This window comes from Chiloscyllium punctatum, chromosome 7 (assembly GCF_047496795.1).
Source record: "Chiloscyllium punctatum isolate Juve2018m chromosome 7, sChiPun1.3, whole genome shotgun sequence".
In the NCBI taxonomy this organism is placed as follows: domain Eukaryota; kingdom Metazoa; phylum Chordata; class Chondrichthyes; order Orectolobiformes; family Hemiscylliidae; genus Chiloscyllium; species Chiloscyllium punctatum.
In genome coordinates, this window is record NC_092745.1 from 48,021,739 (window position 1) to 48,044,216 (window position 22,478).

The following is a 22,478-nucleotide window of genomic DNA, read 5'->3' on the forward strand; positions in this document are numbered from 1 at the left end:
TCATTCTAAAAGTTGAGAGAGTTAACAAGCAATCCAGGTCTTTTTCAATGTATAATTTCAGTTGCAGCACACTGTAAACTTTTGCTATAAATTCTGTGTCTTACAACCTTATACTCCACAACCACCTGACGAAGGAGCAGCACTCTGAAAACTAGCGCTTCCAAATAAACCTGTTGAACTATAACTTGGTGTTGCATGATTTTTAACTTTGTACACCCCAGTCCAATGCTGAGAGTTGGTAGAGCAATTCAAAATCATGAAGGGTGAGTAGATAAGAAATGGTGGAAGGATTGAGAGATATAGAGCATGATGTAGCATACTTGGCAAATAAGCAATGATGACACAAGATGACACGAGAATGTGCAGCCTGAGTGTGGTGGAAGCAAGGTCAATCAAACTTTTCAATGAGAATTTTGTCATTGTCTGAAAAGGAAACATTTGCAAGGTTACAGAGAAAATGCACAGGAGTGAACATAGCACAAATATGATAGACTGCATGGCCTCCTTTTGTGAAGTAACCATTCAATAATTCTCTGTTGAGCAGACGGGAATATTATATTTAAGTATGGAATGACCCAAACTTGAATTGGTAATCATCACCAAACCTGAAGCACGAAAACCTTCATCTACCACAGAATGTGTTCAAAGTCTGCCATTTATCTTTGTTATCTAAATATACCATTACATCTTCAATAATATGTTTATTACATGATTAAAATATGGCAAAGTTTACTTTCAAGAAAATGACACGTTTTCCAACTTGCACCACTTATCATGGAAAATTATATATGGTATCCCAGTGAATTCTAAGAAGTCAAGCAGCTTTCTCAATTTTAAAAACTCTTGATTGCTCGAAGCTCCCGATATTAAGTTTTGCAGCAAAATGCATTAGCAACAACCTCAAATCATCTCTCTGTCTGTAGTTAAATCTGGTCTTCTCTTTATTTTTATCCAAAAATTGCCATCTATTTGCTGCTCATTGCCTCATCTATGCAAAACTAATGCCAATGAATCTTCAATTCAGTTAGGATTTGGGGATACCACCTGATGAACCACCTGATGAAGGAGCGGCGCTCCGAAAACTAGTGCTCCCAATTAAACCTGTTGGACTATAACCTGGTATTGTGTGATTTTTAACTACAATTCAGTTATTATTTATGGTGAATGTATTTTCGAAAGATCTTTTCTTAGAAAATCTCAAAACTCTTACTTTGCTTCAGATTGCTATCCACGAGGAAGCTGAGCTTTTTGGTGGCCAGCTGACATTTCTCATAACATATTTGTAAATTTACAAATTGCTCTGAACTTAAAATGATCCAATACCAAGTACACCACATCTGGTAAAAGGCAATCCTTCCACCAAGTTTTATCTTTCTTTGACTTCAGGGGTAAGCTTTCTTGCTTTTATGTTCTCTTTTATGTTAAACGTAAACAAGCTGTTTGAGTGAGGGAAATAAGATGCTGGGAAAATCTTGCAAGTATATTGTTCCTGTTTTCTCTGCAAGTGGAACTATTGGAGATCAAGACACATAAGGCAATGTTAGAGCTAGCTGCAGAGTTATCAAACTTAATTGCTTTGAGAGAAGTTTGTACATCCTAAGTTTTGTAAATATTTCTGAAATAGAGGAATTCAGGACATAGATTCAGATGACAGCTGAGGAATTTCAAAGAGAATGTGTAGAACACACAGAGCATCTGTTACATTTAAAATTACAAAGAGAATGGAATGGCAATTAAAAACGAAGCACATTCAATGATAATAAAATTTTTACAAGTGTTCACCACTAAGCTTTTAGACAATCTGGTGTAAGACTATTTCAAAGGGAAGAGTTGCACCACACTGAGCGTAAGTACCACAATATAGTTGAAGTTACAGCAGACTAACTAAACTACCACACAAAATTACACAACACTACTTTTAAGAATGTGAGTCAATCTTGTGAGCGCATGGGCATGAACAAGTGAAGATAAATGAGCTCCGACATAATGTAATCACAAGATCAGAACTAGGTATATCCAGGAATAATGTACATGGTAATGTTTAGTAAACAGTTACTTTGAAGTCTAAGTCTAAAATCAGTTTTTTTACTTTGTCTTCTCCTTGGCCAGACTGCCTTGAAAGTAAACTCACTGTGCGGCATCGAACCACAAGATAAGAGATGGATCAGATGTTGTCTGTAGCAGATACAAGCTCGAAAATAACAAAAATCAAACAAGATTGCACATCCAACTACCTCTCCTCATCAAACTTTCACTGATGTTGTAAATAGATCTCTTTCAGGTAATAAAACAAAGAACTGCAGATACTGGAGATATGAAAGAAACAAAAAAAAAAGCAAGAAAAATATATAGTTGCTGGAGAAGATCAGCAGGGGTCACACGTGGCTCAGTAGTTAGCACTGCTGCATTGCAGCACCAGGGCCCTGGGTTCGATTCCACCTCGAGTGACAGTTGTGTGGAGTTTGCATGTTCTCCCCACATCTGCGTGGGATTCCTCTGGGTGCTCTGGTTTCCTCCCACAGTCCAAATATGTAGAGGTTAGATGGACTGGTGATACTAAATTGCTCGTTGTGTCCACGGACATGCAGGTTGAATGTGCTAGCCATGGGAAATGTAGGGTTGCAGGGAGAGAGTAAGAGGATGGGTCTGGGTGGGATGCTCTGAGAACTTGTCGGGCCGAGTGGCCTGTTTCCACTCTGTTGGGATTATACATCTGGCAGCATCAGTAGAGAGAAAACAGATATTACATTTCAGGTTCTTTCATTCCTTATACCTGTTGTAACTGTACTAATAGCAATCCTACATCATCAGATTTGGTTTTGTCCTTTGCTTCTTTGCAACTGCAGTATGAAATTACAACTAGCTTAACATAAGCATTTTTGCTGACTTGCAGAGGGGTCGAAACATTTGCTTCTTTGCAGAAGGATGAACATAAGCATTTTTCTGTCACTTATCTTGAGGTTAACTATGTATACTTCACCATTTCTTGTCTGAGAACATCCTTGACATTATTTTTCACACAGCATTTTTTAACCACGTTTTGAACTTGCTTTGAATTTGCTTGCCTGCCCAGCACAGTAATTACAATTGTTCTTAACACGTAATTTTTACCAGTCATATGATTCATCATAATTACATTATGTAATCCGCAAACTAACGAGATCTAATATTTTTTCATGGATTGTCCTCCATTTTTTGCAGCACCTTTATTCTGGTATATGCATAGTGAAACGTGATTTTCCTCCTTCAGTGCTTTTTTTGTAAATTTCAAGCATTTGCAGTTGGGGATACAGGGTGATTTACCCTGAGCATCTTTCTGTCTTCATGAGCCTGTTTACAAGCCCACCAGACACACAGATTTGTTCTTTTACATAAATGTATTGGAAATTGATTAATGTTTTCTTCCGTGGTTTAAAAGCACATGCTAAATACATCTTTGAAACAACATATCCTTCTGGACTGTGAAATACTCTAATCATCATCATCATTAAGAGCTTTTGGTTCCACATACACATTGTCATTAGGTATCTCTGAATTTGAAAACTCTCTCACATCCAACAATACGAGGGCCTGAAATTCACACTTGCTCTAAGTGGCACACATTAATTTTCATCCATTTTTCATACTTGTGCATTGGATCCAGTAGTGTCCAACGTTCCATTTTACCTCAGTGTTGGCACAACGTAAAAATTTTCAGCTGATGAGAAACCAACTGTGAAGCTATGCAGATAAATCAATTTACTTCCCCATGTTTAGTGACTGTTGTTCAGAGGACAGAAACAACTGCAGGAATTATAGTTGATTTCTTCCTCTGTTGTCCAAAACAGCCAAGGCTTATAACAGCTCAGCAACTTACATACTAGTTGGGATTACTGAGCTCAACCTAGACAAAAGACAATCCATTTACATGCAGTTAAAACTCAACCCCCCAAAAAAACCATATCTAGAACCTTCTTGGTCCATGGTTCAACTTATTATTTTGTTTTAAATCTTTGACAGTCATGCTCATCCACTGGAGGATTAGAAAATGCTTATGTCTAGACTATAGGCAATGAACGAGCTAACGAAGAGTCTCAAATCACAGGCCTTTTGGTAGATGGAGCAGAGTGGATCCAGAGCAAATAGCTTACTTTATTTTTCTCTCCTTCTATGCCACATCTCTGCCTCTTTGTTCAGGCACTGGGACTCAAATGATGCATGTTGACGGACTTGTCGTCAACTTGTAGAAAGCTCCTTGCAGTCATGAAGGTCAATAACCCTGCAATTCAAATCACATTTTTGGCCATTTGAAAGTTGACAGACAGGACCAGTCAGGGGCTATCCAGAAACAGTGTCCAGTACACTGAAATTCATTTTGCAAGGATTTTGTCTGAATGCTTGTGGATATAGATTCAAGATGGATGCTAGTATTTGTTGAACAGTCCTCCCATTAAACCTGAAGGATATGGTCAAAGTTGTTGAAATTTCTCTCCTAAAATCTCATGTGATGCTGATACACAGTTCAGATCTCAGTAAAGTACAGGAGGACAGTGAAAACAACTACTCTGAACAATAGCACTTTTGCTGACTTTCAGAGGTCTCTAAACATTTGCTGCTCTGTAGAAGGATGACACCGTTTTGTATCCTGCCAGACGCATTCCAGACCAGGAGGATCGCTGGGTGGCTGAGGCAAGGAAGAGTACTTGGACATGCAAAGAATGATGACATGGCAGAAGAGACAGGGACTCCTAGGTGTGGTGGCCATGGAGTGGGGGCTACTGGCATTGGTGAGGCTTCAACAGAGCCAAGAAATCTTAGTTGCCGTAGGCCTGGAGTGAGGCATTCCAGGTGGTGGAGGCCTGCCCTGGGATCTGTGGCAGGGACTCCTGGTTGTGGTAGGCCTGGAGCAGGGGTCCCCTGGTTATTAATAAGACAGTGGTGGACAGTGGACCTGGGGGCCCCTGGCTGCAGGACCAGTGTGGATCCAGCACAGAACCTGTACTGATGGCGATGAGGAGATGGCGCCTGAAGAGTGGCGACTCTGACATTGGTGGGTGCGGCGCAGGCGATGGACGGGTAGCAACACAAGTGTCTTTGGTCAGCCAGCTCTGGACTCATGGTGGAGGCTGCAAAAGGAAGATGGACTTTCTTCCAACATTATCTTTTTATTCTTAAAATGTTCAGATAGCGTCAGACTGTGGTGACAGTTGAAGTTTTTCACTGTTTTGCTGTGTTGTTCATTGTGGAGTGCAAGCAACAATATATCATCATCATCATTCGGATGAATTGGCGCAACAGGCCCAGGGTAGGATCTCCACATCAGTAGTGGCCTTTTGAGGGAGGCAACTGCCAAGATATAGGAAATGCTCAACATATTCCAGGGACCCTTTTTCTGTTGTGCCAGTTCATTCAAATGATGATGATGATATATTGATGCTTGCTCTCCACAATGAATCACAGCAAAACAGAGTGATAAACTTCAACTGTCATATTTTAAGAATAAAAAGAAAATCCTAGAAGAAAGTCCATCTTTCTTCTGCAGCCTCCACCATGAGTCCAGACCCGGCTGACCAAAGACACCTTTGCATCAGTATTTACAGTGGAAAAGGATATGGAAGAGAAAGACTGTAGGGAAATAGATGGTGACATCTTGCAAAATGTTCATATTACAGAGGACAAAGTGCTGGATGTCTTGAAATGGGTAAAGGTGGATACATCCCAGGACATGATCAGGTGTACCCTGGAACTCTGTGGGAAGCTAGAGAAGTGATTCCTGGGCCTCTTGCTGAGATATTTGTATCATTGATAGTCACAGGTGGGGTGCCGGAAGACTGTAGGTTGGCTAACGTGGTGCCACTGTTTAAGAAGGGTGGTAAGGACAAGCCAGGGAACTATGGACCAGTGAGCCTGATGTCGGTGGTGGGCAAGTTTTTGGAGGCAATCTTGAGGGACAGGATGTACATGTATTTGGAAAGGCAGGGACTGATTAGGGATAGTCAATATGGCTTTGTGCATGGGAAATCATATCTCACAAACTTGATTGAATTTTTTGAGGAAGTAACAAAGAGGATTGATGAGGGCAGAGCGGTAGATGTAATCTATATGGACTTCAGTAAGGTGTTCGACAAGGTTTCCCATGGGAGACTGATTAACAAGGTTAGATCTCATGGAATACAGGGAGAACTAGCCATTTGGATACAGAACTGGCTCAAAGGTAGAAGACAGAGGGTAGTGGTGGAAGGTTGTTTTTCAGACTGGAGGCCTGTGACCAGAGGAATCCAACAAGGATTGGTGCTGGGTCCTCTACTCTTTGTCATTTACAGAAATGATTTGGATGCGAGCATAAGAGGTACAGTTAGTAAGTTTGCAGATGACACCAAAATCGGAGGTGTAGTGGACAGCGAAGAGGGTTACCTCAGATTACAACAGGATCTTGACCAGATGGGCCAAAGGGCCGAGAAGTGGCAGATGGAGGTTAATTTAGATAAATGTGGGTGCTGCATTTTGGGAAAGCAAATCTTAGCAGGATTTATGCACTTAATGGTAAGATCCTAGGGAGTGTTGCTGAACAAAGAGATCTTGGAGTCCAGGTTTATAGCTCCTTGAAAGTGAAGTCACAGGTAGATAGGATAGTAAAGAAGGCGTTTGGTATGGTTTCCTTTATTGGTCAGAGTATTGAGTGCAGGAGTTGGGAGGTCATGTTGCGGCTGTACAGGATATTGGTTAGACCACTTTAGGAATATTGCGTGCAATTCTGGTCTCCTTCCTATTGGAAAGATGTTGTGAAACTTGAAAAGGTTCAGAAAAGATTTACAAGGATGTTGCCAGGGTTGGAGGATTTGAATTATAGGGAGAGGCTGAACAGGCTGGGGCTGTTTTCCTTGGAGCGTCGGAGGCTGAGGGGTGACCTTATAGAGATTTACAAAATTATGAGGGGCATTGTTAGGGTAAATAGGCAAAGTCTTTTCCCTGGTGTCGGGGAGTCCAGAACTAGAGGGCATAGGTTTAGGGTGAGAGGGGAAAGATATAAAAGAGACCTAAGGGGCAACTGTTTCACACAGAGGGTGGTATGTGTATGGAATGAGCTGCCAGAGGAAGTGGCGCAGTCTGGTACAGTTGCAACATTTAAGAGGCATTTGGATGGGCATATGAATAGGAAAGGTTTGAAGGGATATGGGCCGGGTGCTGGCAGGTGGGACTAGATCAGGTTGGGATTTCTGGTTGGCATGGACGAGTTGGACCGAAGGGTCTGTTTCCATGCTGTACATCTCTATGACACTATGACTCTATAACATATATGGGAGGTGGATCAGTTGAGTAATCATATCTGGGTTGGAAGGAGTCTTGTTTTGGCAGCATTCAAGGACAGATTAAGTCACCTATGTGTAGAATTAGCAAGATCAAAATCTGGTGCAGTGCAGTCATCTGTAAACAGTGGACCATGTATACACAAATGGAGATCAATTCATTTTTGGCTTGGAGATGATTAAGTTTAAAGAAGTTTCTGTGTGGACAGTATTTAACACCAGAGGGCAGATGATCTTCACTGAAGTGAAGAGTCATTGACAGTATGGAGGTCTGTGTGACGACAGTCCTGATGTTGAAGATGCCTGTTTCAGATTTCCCAGTCAAGGAAGTTGCAGTCATATCACCATGAGAAATCACTAGCAGGATTGCGATGAACTTTCTTGGACACTCAAATCATTGAAACACAATGCACAGAGCCTCGTAAAGTGCCAAGTCAAAAACGTTCTTCAGGTCAATTAATGCAGAGTGTCCGGTTTGTACTCAACAGTAAAGAGCAGACACTCAAAATGTGGCACTTGAAATGTTAGAATACTCATGAATGATCTCAAGAGTGACTGCCTGGAGAGAAGAACTGCAATCTTATCATGTTAGCTATCAAGACTCTAATTTGATATCGGTGCCCACAGTGTGACCCATCTTCCCGAGGACAGGTTGGCTGCAGGAACAAGCAGGGGCTACACATTGTACTGAAAACAAAAGGATGATAGTCACTCACATGTTCACAGTAGTGGTTGTTCCACTCAGAACTGGAGTTTACATGCACTATCAGAACATTACACTGTTCTGAATGAAAGACATTGTTTAGTGGTTTGCATCAGTGTTGGATTTGAAACAAAGAATTTTAACTCAAACCCAATTCTATCTTGCTAATAATTTTGAAACAGGAAAAGTATTGTTATGTATTATGTTACAATTCCTATGTGATTTTATTATAAACATTTATCTGTTTGAACCCACCAACAGACTAAGCACCTCGGTGAGTTGTAAAATGTTTGAAGCACCATTTATGAACTAAATACAGACACCCTACAATCTATACAATTTAGGTTCCTTTAATGCCACTTTGCAATGACAATAAAATCAGTGCCTACGTTCAAAGGTTAAGATAAAATTTAGCAACCATTTTAAATGCCATGCAATCTGAACTCTAATTACTTTATAAGGGTGACTCATTATGGTGTACAGCCACACATAACAGCTAAAATGTTGCTGTTATGACTAGATCATCAGACTCGCTTCTTGGCATTTAATAAGTCCAGCAGTGAGCAGTCTCTCTCAGATTTCATCACTGGCTCTTTTAGCCTGCAGTTATAAAACTGTAACTTAATGGTGCTGCCTGTGGAACATTATGAAACAGATGCTGCCCCCGTCCCCCCCATTTCTAAGATTACACTTGCTTCTTCTGTCAGTTTTCATATGTTATTCAATTTCTCCACTCCCTCCTTCTATACTTTAACCTCTGTTTCCCTATTTTCTTTTTAATCAGTCCGTGATAAATCCCAGATTCGTCAAACATCAAGTGGTTGACAAGTGCACTTTCAGCATTGTTACTTCTTCAAAGTTATATCTGCATTCCCAAAGTGCAAAACTTGAAGTTTAGAAAACAAAGACATCATGGGCAACACTTTAACAGAATAGTGAGTCCGAGCAGTGAGGTTGGAAATCGAGGATGGGGCATGAATTGTGTTTCAGGATCGACAATGAGCTTGGAATCTATCTGTATTAGTTCTCTAACTCAGGCATGGTTTGGTGCATAACTTGTTGCTTTTGGGCTTCCTCATAGACAAGAATGTGCAAGCATGAGTGTGTCGAGAACAGAGAAAGGATACTTAGTTAAAGGGACGATGACAAATGATGGAGAGTTTGAACTCTATACTGCTTTCTGAGGCTTTAGTAATGATAAGAATGTTGCAGGGAGCTGGGAAAGTTATCCCCTACCCTGTTCTCCTCTCTGGGGATCCTGCTGTGGCATCTGAGGACCTGAAATGAATTGCTGCTTCCCAAGGATGGGAGAAGGAAGCTGGCCTCTCAACCCAACAAGACCTGGATAGATGTGGCTGAGGACAAGAATAGAAGTGTGGTCCCTCAAACTTGGATAATGCAGCTTTGTTAATATTGTAAGACCAGGAAGTATGTGCAGTATCTCACTGCAATTCCCAAACACTTACTTCCTCAATGTCTTCCAATACAGCAGTCCTCAGGCCAACACACCATAAAGCTTTTATTCCCCTTTATGTCTCACTCTCTCTCAGAAGCTCCCTGGATCTGAACAACTCACATTCACCATCATCTTATTGCCCTCTTGTACCCATTGCATCGCAATCAATCTCCACATTTGGTATTGTTCCCAGTTCTGGACACAATCCACATTTCAAACTCTGAGCAGAGAACCAGGAGTGACCCTTCAGTGATAGCTACTGAGGCTGACAAACTCAGTCCACCATGAAGGGGACTGCAGATGTCAATGCCACCCTCTTATGAAAGCCCAAGGCTCAGGAGATATTCAAATGGTTGGAAAATGACATTTTGTATGTGTGCGTGTGGCTGTAGCCCCTGTGTTGGAGTTTAACATTCTTCAAGCTGGATTTCTATGTCCTTCTTCTCCACCCTCCTGTGGTGTGGCAAGTGATAGAGAGGAGAAGGCAGTTAAATGTGCCTTTGGCATTGCCCCTACTTTGTGGTGTCATTAATGATACTGGTCCTGCTCCTCTTGTTCCTCAACTCAGATCCTTGGTAGAGTGAATAAAATGTTCCCATTCCACAGTCAAGGACACTAGCAATCCGGATAGATTCTTATGACAATTGGTAATAGTTTCATCACTAAGACAGAATCAGTTGCAGATCTATTAATTACATTTCAATTCCACTAGTTGTGATTGTACAATCTAGACCCACATCTCCAGAACTTTAACCTTGGGCTCTGGGTTACTAATTCAGTTGCGTTACTGCTGCATTATTTCCCCACATCAGTTTCATGAATCAATCACTCCCAACTATGCTCGTCTTATTGATCTGGCTACTTCTAAGCAGGCCCGTACACTGACTGTTAATCCAGAATCCCAAACTAAACGATTGCTTAAATCTTTAAAAGTCTGACCCAAAGTCTCCAAGGAGGCCTCCCACTCGATTGTGAACATGTACCTCAGCAAAACTTAGAAACTGCGGGATCAATTCAGGTTTCAGGCTGGCTATATATTTTTGGTTTAACTCTTTGTCGACACCAATATCCAAATCATCTTGGCCACTGAAATTCTTTGCAATCAGTCTGGCACCATTCTTTGTTTCACTATGTGCTGAGGTCCTGCAGCAGCCTTTAATTGTGTTTATTTTATTTCCTTTCACCTCCTGCATCAGTGTCCTAGCTCCCAAGTATAAAATGCATAACCATGTATGGGACCAAGAATGTCAAAAAATGTTTTGCAGATTGTAATCCAATGGAGTAATCTGGGTGATTTATAAAAAGAGCAATTCATCCTTCTGAATGCATTACAGACTATTATCCGATTGACAAATAGGTTAGGTTTCTTTTTTAAACATTTGCCAGATGCCACTTCAGATTGTAACTCTATTGACTGTGGTATACAGACTATGCATAGGACAATGAATACAAGAAATGAGTTACAAATTGTAACTAATTCATACAATTTAATTTTAGGATAATAGAAGGCAGATGACACTAAGGTAGAAATGGTCAAGTTCAGCCCGATAAGCTGTAATTTAGTTGAATGGCTCAAAAGGTCTATTAAGGAATAAGAGATAACTTAAAGCTATTACAAATCATTAATTTCACATTTGGGGTCAGGTTACTTCATAAATCATAGTCCTGAAATGAGGCAGGAACCTGCAGTTTGCCTAATATTAGTTGTGGGGTAACGCTTCAGAGCATTGTAAAGGATGGTATTAATGATCATTTTACAAAGAACAGAGACCATTAAAGATGGTTAATACGGAGACATTGTGTCTTATAAATATGCTGGCCTTCTTCTTCAGGAGGTAAGCTAATTGGTTAACTTGGGAATTCAGGTGTGATAGGTAATTTGGATTTAATACTTATTCTATACAAGGATCTGGGAAATACTTATAATACTGGAAAGTCTCACACAGCAAACTATATGGATTGCTGATAAGCTTGAAGGGGATTGATAACATTAAAAATAGCTTAGGCAAATTAAGTGAATAGGAAAGAACAAAAAGATTTTAACTTATAGAAGAAAATTATGCATTTGAAAAAAGTAGAGGGATTTCAACCTCAGCAATATATTTTCAACAGTGATGTTAGAAGAAACAGAAGTTTCATGTGAATATTAGGCCTAAATGAGGCCATATTTCTTACACTGCGTTGTTGATTTTGGGCATTCTACCCCCAAGAAGACTTTATTCAATCACCATGACCCACACTTTGGATTCTCACGGAGATTTTGCATAGAACAATAAATCCACAGAGGGTGCAGGCTTGAATTTATTCTACATTGTTATTAACTCAAGGTTTCCACCTGCATGTAATTCTGAGGACACACCTTTTTATTTCTGTACTTTCATGGACTGAAATAAGAAAGAACTGTTTTAGAAGCAAAGATTTTTGTGTTTTTGTTTTGAAAATGAAGTAATCTGACTCTCCTGGCAAATATTGTTTAAATAGCTACTTGAACAAGTGGCAGTTGAAACTTAGGTTGTAGATGAACTGGAGCCGAAGGGTTCTGTATTCAGATGTTGTCCTGGTTGGTAAATTGAAACTTATTGGTCTGTGGACTAGTGATCATTTATACATGACAAAGGTCTTCTGCCTGCCAACAACCATGTGACTGGTGCTCAGGCAACTGAAAGGTGTGGGGCTGGCAATAAGATATTGAGGAGTGCTCAAATTTCAACCTCTGCTCTTGTTTCTTTGCAGACCGATGGATTCTTAGGTGTAGATAGACTGAAAGCTGGTTCTATTACACTTGGCAGAAAAAAGCCGCCACTTCGCATTCAATCACCAAGCTGGTGAGGATGGAATCTCTATTCAAAGGAAATGGAGATGCTGGTGTTGGACTGGACAATCAAAAGTCACATGACTCCAGGTTAAAATCCAACAGGTTTAGTTGAAATCACAAACTTTAGGGGCACTGCTCCTTTGTCAGATGAGTAAGCGCACAGGCACAGGATTTATAGCTGGGGAGATCATTCACATAATTCCACATAATTAAAAGCATCAAAAAAAAGTACAAAAGACAGGCTAAATAACAATTCTTTGCAGGTGATCGAAGGTGTCAGCATTTTACTGAACAGTAAGCGAATGGATGACCTATGATCTGATTAATTGATGCAGAGAGATTATTACAAAAAGTCTAAAGTAAGGTGGTGTTACAGAGAAAAACCAAATGGCTGGCATAATGATAGGTGTAAGAGTCACAAGATGAGGTTCTAACTGAAGTAACAAGTAATCCAAAACTTTACAAACTAATTATGGCAGAGAGATCACAAGTTATCAAGGTGGTGGTGTCAAAACAGAACAGTAAGGAAGATTTTACAGATGCAGAACATTATAGTGGGGCTCTATGTAGCATGACATAAACCCATGATCATGGCTGAGGCTGTTTTCATGTGTATGGAACTTGGTTATCAGTTTCTGCTCAGTGATTCTGCGTTGCTGTGTATCTCAAAGGCCTCCTTGGAGGATGCTTACCCCAAGATAGGAAGCTGAAGTGTTCCCTGACTGGGGCGGTGTCCAAAGCTCCATTGTCATAGTGTCTGCATTGTCTCGCTAATATATCATGGCATCTTTTCCTGCAGCGTATGAGGTAGACAACATTGACCGAATCACATGAGTACCTACCATGTATATGAACATTGCCAGGGCCAATCCTACACTTCCACTTCTTACTTTTAAAGAGCTGCGAAACCTTAAACTGACCATCTCTCGCAGAAAACTACCCAGCCTTCAGGAAAACAGTGACAACAAAACCACACAACCATGCCATGGCAACCTCTGTAAGACATGCCAGATCATTAACATGGACACTAACATGGCATGTGGGAACACCATCCTCCATGTACACCTTCTTCACCACCCTGTGTTTCATTAATGTTGCTTTTGCTACAGTTATAGTCTTAAAATGCGGGGATTTGTTGAGTAATCTAATGCGTTGGGATAGTAGAAAATTTGTATCTGTTTTAAAAATTATCTGTGTCTATGAGAATTGTATCTGTTACTGTAGAACAATTATGATAATAGGTTAGGGTTAGGATCTGTGGGCAAGTTTAACTCTTTCAAACAAAATTTTAATTTGAAGATATTGTCCCCACAGAGGTATTGATGTATGGAACAAACATAGAGTTTACACAGGATGATTCTGGCTCAAAACAAGGCAAGAAAATATATCATTCACAAAAAAAACTCAAAAGTTATGAAGATGAGTTCTCAAAACTGAAATTTAATTTTGTTTGACAAAACATTTTTGCTTCAAATATTTTCATTCTAACTTTGAGTTCTTGATTTCCAGAATCATTACTAACAATCTTAGTCACGATCAGATTGAGTAATTATAAGGAGAAGTACAAATAATTAAATGTCGAGTACAGAACATGATATTTGAAATGATATGGCCATATAATGTTACATACAAAGGTAATGATGAAAGACAGGCAGAGGTAACATCAAATAGATAGAGTTAAAAATCACACAACACCAAGTTATAGTCCAACAGGTTTATTTGGAAGAACTAGCTTTCAAAGTGCTGCTCCTTCATCAGGTGGTTGTGGAGAATAAGATTGTAAGACACAGAAATTATAGCAAAAGTTTACAGTGTGGTGAAACTGAAATTACATGTTGAAAAAGACTTGGATTGTTTGTTAAGTCTCTCATCTTTTAGAATGACCATGTTGGTTTCAGTTCTTTCATATGTAAATCGCCAAACCTTTTTTAAAAAGTTACATTCTCAAGTGAACTTTAACAATTGGTATCATGTCAGTCCAAATAATGTATTGAAGGTATGAGCTTCCTTGTGAGGCTGTTTGTGCCACAATGATCAAACTGATTCTAATCTAAAATACGGATTTACAGAATCTTACATGGATTCATGCAGTTTTTGAGCAAAGTAAAATGTAATTCTGCGAGTACAAATTCACCCCACAAACTTATGTGTGCATGTGGGTGGGGTGCGGGGGTGGTGTTGGTTATGAGTGTCTGTGAGAGTGTGTGTGTGTGTGTGTGTGTGTGTAAAGGGGTATAGGTCTGTGAAAGGGGGTGTGTGGGAATATATGTGTGAGTGTATGAGAGAGGGTCTGCGTGAGTGTGTGTCTGTGGGAGAGTGTCTGTGTGTCTCATACGCTCACACTGAGAGAGAAAAGGAAAGCAGTGAAGGTGGACAGGGGGAGAGAGACAAACGAAAATCCTGTCGGAGAGAAGAGCAGTACTTCTTCAGGATAGGTATTCCTGGAAGAGAGGTGGTAGTGAGTTAAACACTGGATAAAAGCAAATTGCTGGGAATGCTGGAATCTGAAACCAAAAAAGAGAAAATGCTGGAAAATCTCGGCAAATCTGGCAGCATCTGTAAGGAGAGAAAGAGCTGACGTTTCGAGTCTAACTGACCCTTTGTCAAAGCTAAAAAAAAGTAGGGAGGTATTTTTTTTTAAACACTTTTTTCACTGTTCTGTATCTCTTATTTCTTGATTGTCTCTCTTTCTCTCGCTCCCCACTCTCACATCACCTTTTTCCTCTCCTCTTCCCCCTTTGCTACCCTTCTCCCCTGTTTTCCATTTTGCCTCTGCTTCATTTCCCCACCCCACACGCCCCCATCACCCACATATTTTGTCACATAGCACTGGCTTCGGTCTTGGTCATTCATAGCTCCTAATCTCCCTATAATCTCTCTATGCACTGTCATTTTCACCTCTTTATTGCTACTTTTGCTTCTGGAGCTATGACTCACCTTCTCTCAGCCTAGTATAAATACCTGATTCTGGATTAGTGGTGCTGGAAGAGCACAGCAGTTCAGGCAGCATCCAAGTAGCTTCGAAATCGACGTTTCGGGCAAAAGCCCTTCATCAGGAATAAAGGTAGTGAGCCTGAAGTGTGGAGAGATAAGCTAGAGGAGGGTGGGGGTGGGGAGAAAGTAGCATAGAGTACAATGGGTGAGTGGGGGAGGGGATGAAGGTGATAGGTCAAGAAGGAGAGGGTGGAGTGGATAGGTGGAAAAGAAGATAGGCAGGTAGGACAAGTTAAGGGGACAGTTACTGAGCAGCTTTGACAAAGGGTCAGTGAGACTCGAAACATCAGCTCTTTTCTCTACTTACAGATGCTGCCAGAGTTGCTGAGATTTTCCAGCATTTTCTCTTTTTTGGTTTCAGATTCCAGCATCCGCAGTAATTTGCTTTTATTTGAGCAGCACTCTAAAAGCTAACGCTTCCAAATAGACCTGTTGGACTATAACCTGGTGTTGTGTGATTTTTAACTTTGCACACCCCAGTCCAACGCCAGCGTCTTCAAATCAAGAATTCCACTAGAGTTTGTTTGATTTGGCTTTACAAATTTGAAAGACAATCTTTGTAGAGATTAAATGGATTGTGCAATATCAATAATACAATAAATTGCTCATTGTCTGTAGAAAGGAGATTTGTTGCTTCCTGCTTCCAAGTGATCCTAATTCCATGATTCAATTTTGTTTCAAGATGTATTCTATGAAGCTACTAGTGTGACACTGTGCTAAGTGTGTTTTGAGAATCCATATTACAACATGAACTACATTTTCTTCATCAAGAAAATCTTAAGATGGGCCAAACAGACTCTTTCTAAAACTCTATGACTTGGTACATTTGAATAATTCTTTAGAGAAGTACAATTAAAAATGTCTGGCAACTCTATGCTTCCTGTCCTTAATTTAACATTATCGTGGATATTAGTTATATCCTATATCAACACCCATTTGTAACTAATGTACTAAAAATGTTAGGCTGGACATTCATCCTTTTTGAGTTTTACAACAGGTGTGTGTTACTTTGGCAATCATCCAATGTTTTTGCATGATTCCTATGCAAGAGTATTTGAAAATTTGTGAATCCTAACCTGATTTTTTCCAATAATAGAGAAAGTCTCAAGCTGAGGCAAAATTCATTGAAGGTTTTGCTTTGAAATCTAGAATCCTAACTGTATTCAAGCTAGTGGAATGTCCCAAAATGACTTGTGGGCTTTATTCTTTACAGGAGAAGGTCTCAGCTTACTGGAATTCTTTGCAAAGGGAAGGAAAATTTTGGATAGTTAGATGGTAATACTAACTATCCAACTATTAAGACAACTGAAGTGCTCTGTGGAACTGTAAAAGGTAGACATGAGTGTGCACTAAAAAACGTAAATCAATTGGAACTGTCAACCGCATTGGAACTACTGTGTTGTCAAGTATTCAAAATCTAAGTGGAATTATCACACTTTCAAGGCTCTGAAAACTCATGTCTTTTAAACTGAAAGGCAACAGTTGAAAAGAAATCAGTGTCTGCAAGTTGATTCTGTCTGTTAACATAAACCTGATAGCTATCATCACAGAATACATGCTGCAGACTGATTTTACATCTTGTCACAAAGGGAGAGCTGTCACTGCACTCTTTTATTTATCGGTCCAAGTCTTTGAAGTGTGGGGAAAGGCAATGAATTGTTTATTGTAAGGGATTAGGTATTGAATGAATGTTTATTTTTACAAGGGACTAAGTAATTGAATAAAATTAAATGCTTTTGTTAATGGATTTGAGTGTTCTCTTTCGAAAATAGTGAAGTCCAACACAGATGATTTGGTGATGAAGGGAAAATAAACAAATTTTCAGTTGCATGCATATGGACTTCTGGCCTAAAAAATATTGGAAGTCATCAAAACTTAGAACTTTATTTCATCTCAGCATGCCTCTAGAGTATGTATGGTGGATACAGGGTTACTTGACATGGAGGATTTAAGAGCAAAATAAAGCTGGTGTGGGGGCATTGTGTCAGAAAAAGTTGGCATACAGGGTTAGATATGGCCAAGCAGATGGAAGGGGGTGTCATGTGGTGGCATAAGTTGGCATTTAGTTTGCAATAGTCTTTAAATAAAAATGATGATGAGTGATATGGCCGTGCATTGGCATAAAGTTTCGCATAGACACACATGAGAGGGAGTTGAGCAGCATAGGGGCATGAAGTGTCATGGGAGTTGGGATTTGTAGGTTGTCAAAGCGGTTATGAAGGGCTTTGGGAATTGAATTGGGGAGATATGAGGAGTTCTTGGTTGGTATGGATGGGGCATTTGGATTGTGCAGTGTGTAATATGGTGGTCTGAAGGGTGAGGGCGAGAGGGATCTTTTTTCCCCTTTTTGTTACACTTTTAAAAGTGCCAGATCACCGAGGTCACCTTTTGGCATAGCTTGCTTCCACTCCCAGCCATTTTCATGGCCATTTTCAGCAGAGTCGGTCAGCTAGACTCTCAGTAACACATTCACCCACCCCCCCCCCCCCCCACCCCCCCGTCCCCCCCCCCGTCCCCAGGTACTTTCTCTCAAGTCGAGTTTAGGGAATCAATTTTTTGCTGACTCCACTCTCGCAACTGAAAACTCTGGACATAATTCCTGCTATTTTTCTTCTGATTTCCATTAGTACTTTAAGACACTTTGTGCTTTTTACACATGGAATTTCACCAGGTCTTTCTTCAACGCTAATTCTTCATTTATAGTAATCCTACTGTTTTGCTGCACTTCCTTCACTTTAACATTCCATTTTCGTGACAATACTCCTCTGTGAAAGCCAATGCACAACAACAATAATTTAATTCCACGATGAATCTTTCATCCTTCATAAAAATTATTTTGCAGCTTTAATCAGCCATATACTTGTTTTAATTACTCTTTGACAAACTGTGTGTTCATAGAATAATTTTCATTACCATGAAGTCGTTATTAACACTCAGTTGGATCATTTGACTGGACATCAACAGCACAAGTTCAATTCCTGTAGCAGTTGAGGTCAGAATGAAAGACCTGCCTTTCACTCTCATGTGAGGTGTGGTGACCTTCAGATTAAACTCAGCACCAGCCATCTGTCCAACTGGACAGGAACCTGTAGTCCTCTATGACTATGACCACTTTCACAAGTAATTCAGTTTAAAATCACACAACCCTACGTTATAGTCTAACACGGTTATTTAGAAGTACAATCTTTCAGGGCACTGCTTCTTCGTCAGGCACCTCCACTTCACAACTAATTTAAACATCCTAATTTTTATTTCCGATTAGTAATTTTATAGTTTTGTTCAGTTTTTTATATTTTTAGATTTGCTACATTTTTTATGTCTACTACAAATGTTTATTTTTCTTCAGTGAAGGTACTCCAGTTTTTGCGGCACTATCATTACATCTTGTGTGAATACGTCTTGCCAATATACCATAAAACAAGGAGGTAGATGTTTCCTGTGTTTGTGCCGTGCTTAATTTGTTAGCTTTATCTGGGCTTATTCCAATTTTATCCAATTGAAGTCAGCTTTTCTGGCTAAGACAATTTACCTGCTTCTTCTGCTATCATTTTTGACATAAGATTAATAATTATATATGAATTGACTGTTTCATTGTACCTATGTGACAGGCATCAGTCAGGGACACATTTTCATTCAAATATTTGTTAGGGGAATGGGATAAAAGCAGAGGCACACAACTCGTGATCCGTGTTTCTGCAATAAAAGCACATAGGTATACAAAGATTAGGCTCCAGTAGCCTATCCTTTATTGTCTGGATATCTGAACAATCAGACAGATTGCGCAACAAATCTGATATTATCACAAAAGAAACCATCATTTACCCTAGGTGTCATTTAGACTTGATGATGAAAGTCAAACCCATGAAATTGAAATAAAAACAGCTTCTGCAATAGGTATGTAATGTCTTTACGATAATAAGAATTTTATTCAAATTCCACTGTTCAATAATTCCCCTTTCATGGAAACCTTGAGAGACTGCTCCATGTCTACTTCAGATCCTGCTGGCATTTAATAGATGTACCATTTCTGATTAGTATGCGGTAGTTCCCGAGTGTCTAGTTGTGGTTCCACAAGGAATCAATATTTTCCCCATGTTTGTCATGGCTTTTCTGATATTTGATATTTACTTCGTGCCAAAGCTAACCTTGGACTGTCTTCAGTTTGATAGTTTTCAAAGTGTGGTTGAATTTAACTGTACAATACTCTTTACCACGGCTGCTGTTAACTGTTATCATAACTTTGCAGTGACTGACACTAGCTTGATGGCATCTCCCGTTTTATCTGCGTTTAACCTCCAACTCAGCTTCTATTTGATATCCAATCACACCTGGTCCTTAACAGTTATTATTTTCCTCATGTCCTCAAATTAAAGTGATTCTCTGTAACTATGACGTGTTTGTGCTTACTGTATGTGAACAGAAAGGCAGTCAATTCACAAATATGATCTGTGTTTTGGAAAAGGCTCCTATCCCTTTGTATTCAGCTAAGTTGGTTTTCATAACGAAACACAGTTTTCTCTCTTACCTCTGCTCCGGCGCCTGCTGCGGGAGGGGTCAGTGTAGAATGTTAGCTGAGGCTCATTATCGGCTTCAGTCCCAGAATCACCTTCAGGGTTCAAAAAGGCAGAGCCAGCTGCAAAGAAGGAAATTAAATTCAGAAACCCATTAGCACTGTAGTAAGGCAAATGCAACAACTTTTCACTGAAACCAACTGAAACATTTTCACATTTGGTGATCCAGGAATATTTTATGCAATGTTTTCCCAAACATTGTTAGATGCAAGGTGGAAGGATTGGTGCAGTCTGGGTGAATACAGAAAGAATAGAGAGAAAAGAAAAATATAAGGAAAAGAAAGCTTGACCAGCCAACACATCAGTCGCATTCCATGCCTTTGGATCTAGTGTTCACAAACACAAGTTTACCTATTGATGCAAAATAAGTTAAAGCTTCAAAAGATACTCAGATAATGTGTAGCTGAGCAATACACACCAAAAAATCTTCAAACTTAGCACCAGGAAGAGCACAAGTGTGGTTGTAGATCTTAGTGACTGAAATTGCAAAATAATCTCAGCTTGCACTGGCTTGCAAGCAAGTGACACCCCATCTCAAACTTCTGGTTTTCAAAGCCCTTCATGGTCTCACCTTACTCTATCTATGAAAACTCCCCTAGCTCCACAGTGGTCTCAGGTACCTGCAGAATTTTAATTCCAGCTTGTTCAGCATCCCAGATTTTAATGGCTCCATCATTGATTCCCATACCCATAACTCTGGAATTCCCTCATCATAAATCTCTCTACCTTTCAAATGCTCGTTTGATAAAAAAACTACTTCTCTGGCTAAACTTTTCACCACCTTAATATTAAATTATGAAGCTTGGTGACACATGTTGACTAATGATGCTCCTGGGAAATTTAATTGGGAAATTTAATTACATGAGCAGTTGAACACACAAAAAAGTTTAGATTACTTACAGTGTGGAAACAGGCCCTTCGGCCCAACAAGTCCACACCGCCCCGCCGAAGCGTACCCACCCATACCCCTACATCTACATCGACCCCTTACCTAACACTACGGGCAATTTAGCATGGCCAATTCACCTGACCTGCACATCTTTGGACTGTGGGAGGAAACCGGAGCACCCGGAGGAAACCCACGCAGACACGGGGAGAACGTGCAAACTCCACACAGTCAGTCGCCTGAGGCGGGAATTGAACCCGGGTCTCCGGCGCTGTGAGGCAGCAGTGCTAACCACTGTGCCACCGTGCTATCAGTGGATCTTTATTGCAATACACATATCTAAACATAGATGCTAGCAGAAATGTACATGATGGGATGACCATTATGTTTAGCATATTGCCAACAATCATTTATATTGCACACACAAGTATTCACCACTTACAAAATGCAACTGACTGACCACAGGCCTGGATGCTACCACATTCAGGAGTAAACATATTGAAGAAATAATTGCAGAAAAGTGGAAAGAGAAAAACAAAGCCTTAAAACTAAGGATTCCAAATTACAAGGCAAACATAATTTAAAAAGAAGTGGCATTAAATTTGCATTGTGATATATTCATTCAACCAAATGCAAATAAATCTAAACAGAATCTTTTACATACTTCAATAAACTTGAATACTTCAAAAAAGACATTTGATGAAAAGAAAAATAAATGGTGACCATGTCCCATGCAATTACCAAAATAATATTGAGGCTATTGGTGCACTAGTTATTTCTGGCAGTCAGCTCCTTCCCTGACAAGTGAAATATGTTCAATATCATGAAGTAGCTGAATTTGTGCAATACATATAGACAAGGGTGACAACTAATATTTAGGGTTAATAATCACTATTGCAAGTACATTTTCATAACTATGAATGATAGATAACTAGTTGTTCTTCTCCTTGAAAATAAATAATACAAATGTGAAGTTTCATTCATACATAGACACAATGAGCCAAATGGCATCCTTTTACATTATAACAATTCTGTGATTCTGTTTTTCTGAAGTGGACTGAATAAAAACAGCCAGATGGCCTTACCTCAGTGTTGGGCAAATTATTGGAAAGCATTTTGTGGGACAATATAAATCATCATTTTGACAGGCACAGATTAATCAGAGGCAGTCAGTATGGATTTGTTGAAGGGACTTGTGACTATCTAACTTGAATGAAAATTTTGAGAAGATAATAAGGAGAGTCATTTAAAGTAGCCCATTTAGCAAGGCTTTTGATAAAATCCCAGATGGCAGGCTGGTCAGAAAAATATAAGCCTGTGGGAATCAAGGGAAAGTGATAAACTGGTTCCAAAACTAGCTCAGACTTCTTTGCATTGAGGTTTTGCAGGGCTCAGTACTATGCCTTGTATTTTATATTGTGGAACACACCAGCAATTTAGATTTAACTGCAGGAGAGATGATCGAAATATAAGTGCAACACAATTGATTGGTTATATGATTAATAATGACACACTCTCTAGACTTGTTGGATGGACATAAAATTGACAATTGGAATTCAAATTGAAGAGTTGTGAGGGGTTGCATTTAGAGTCATAGAGCTGTACAGCATGGAAACAGACCCTTCATACCAACTTGCCCATGCCAACCAGATATCCTAGCTAAATCTAGTCCCATTTGCCAGCATTTGGTCCAAATCCCTCTAAACCTGTCTTATTCATATACCCATCCAGCCTTTTAAATGGCGTAATTGTACCAACCTCCACCAC

The 22,478-nt window shown here is 39.8% G+C and overlaps 1 protein-coding gene across 1 annotated transcript in view; it reads right to left on the reverse strand.

Annotated features, from left to right (window-relative positions):
- The window catches only part of astn1 (astrotactin 1), a 2,276,897-nt gene that overhangs the window by 1,398,006 nt on the left and 856,413 nt on the right, over positions 1-22,478 (reverse strand). The window contains exon 5 of the mRNA XM_072573509.1: positions 19,780-19,887. Coding sequence (XP_072429610.1) covers positions 19,780-19,887 — 108 coding nt within the window. The remainder of the gene's footprint in view (positions 1-19,779; positions 19,888-22,478) is intronic.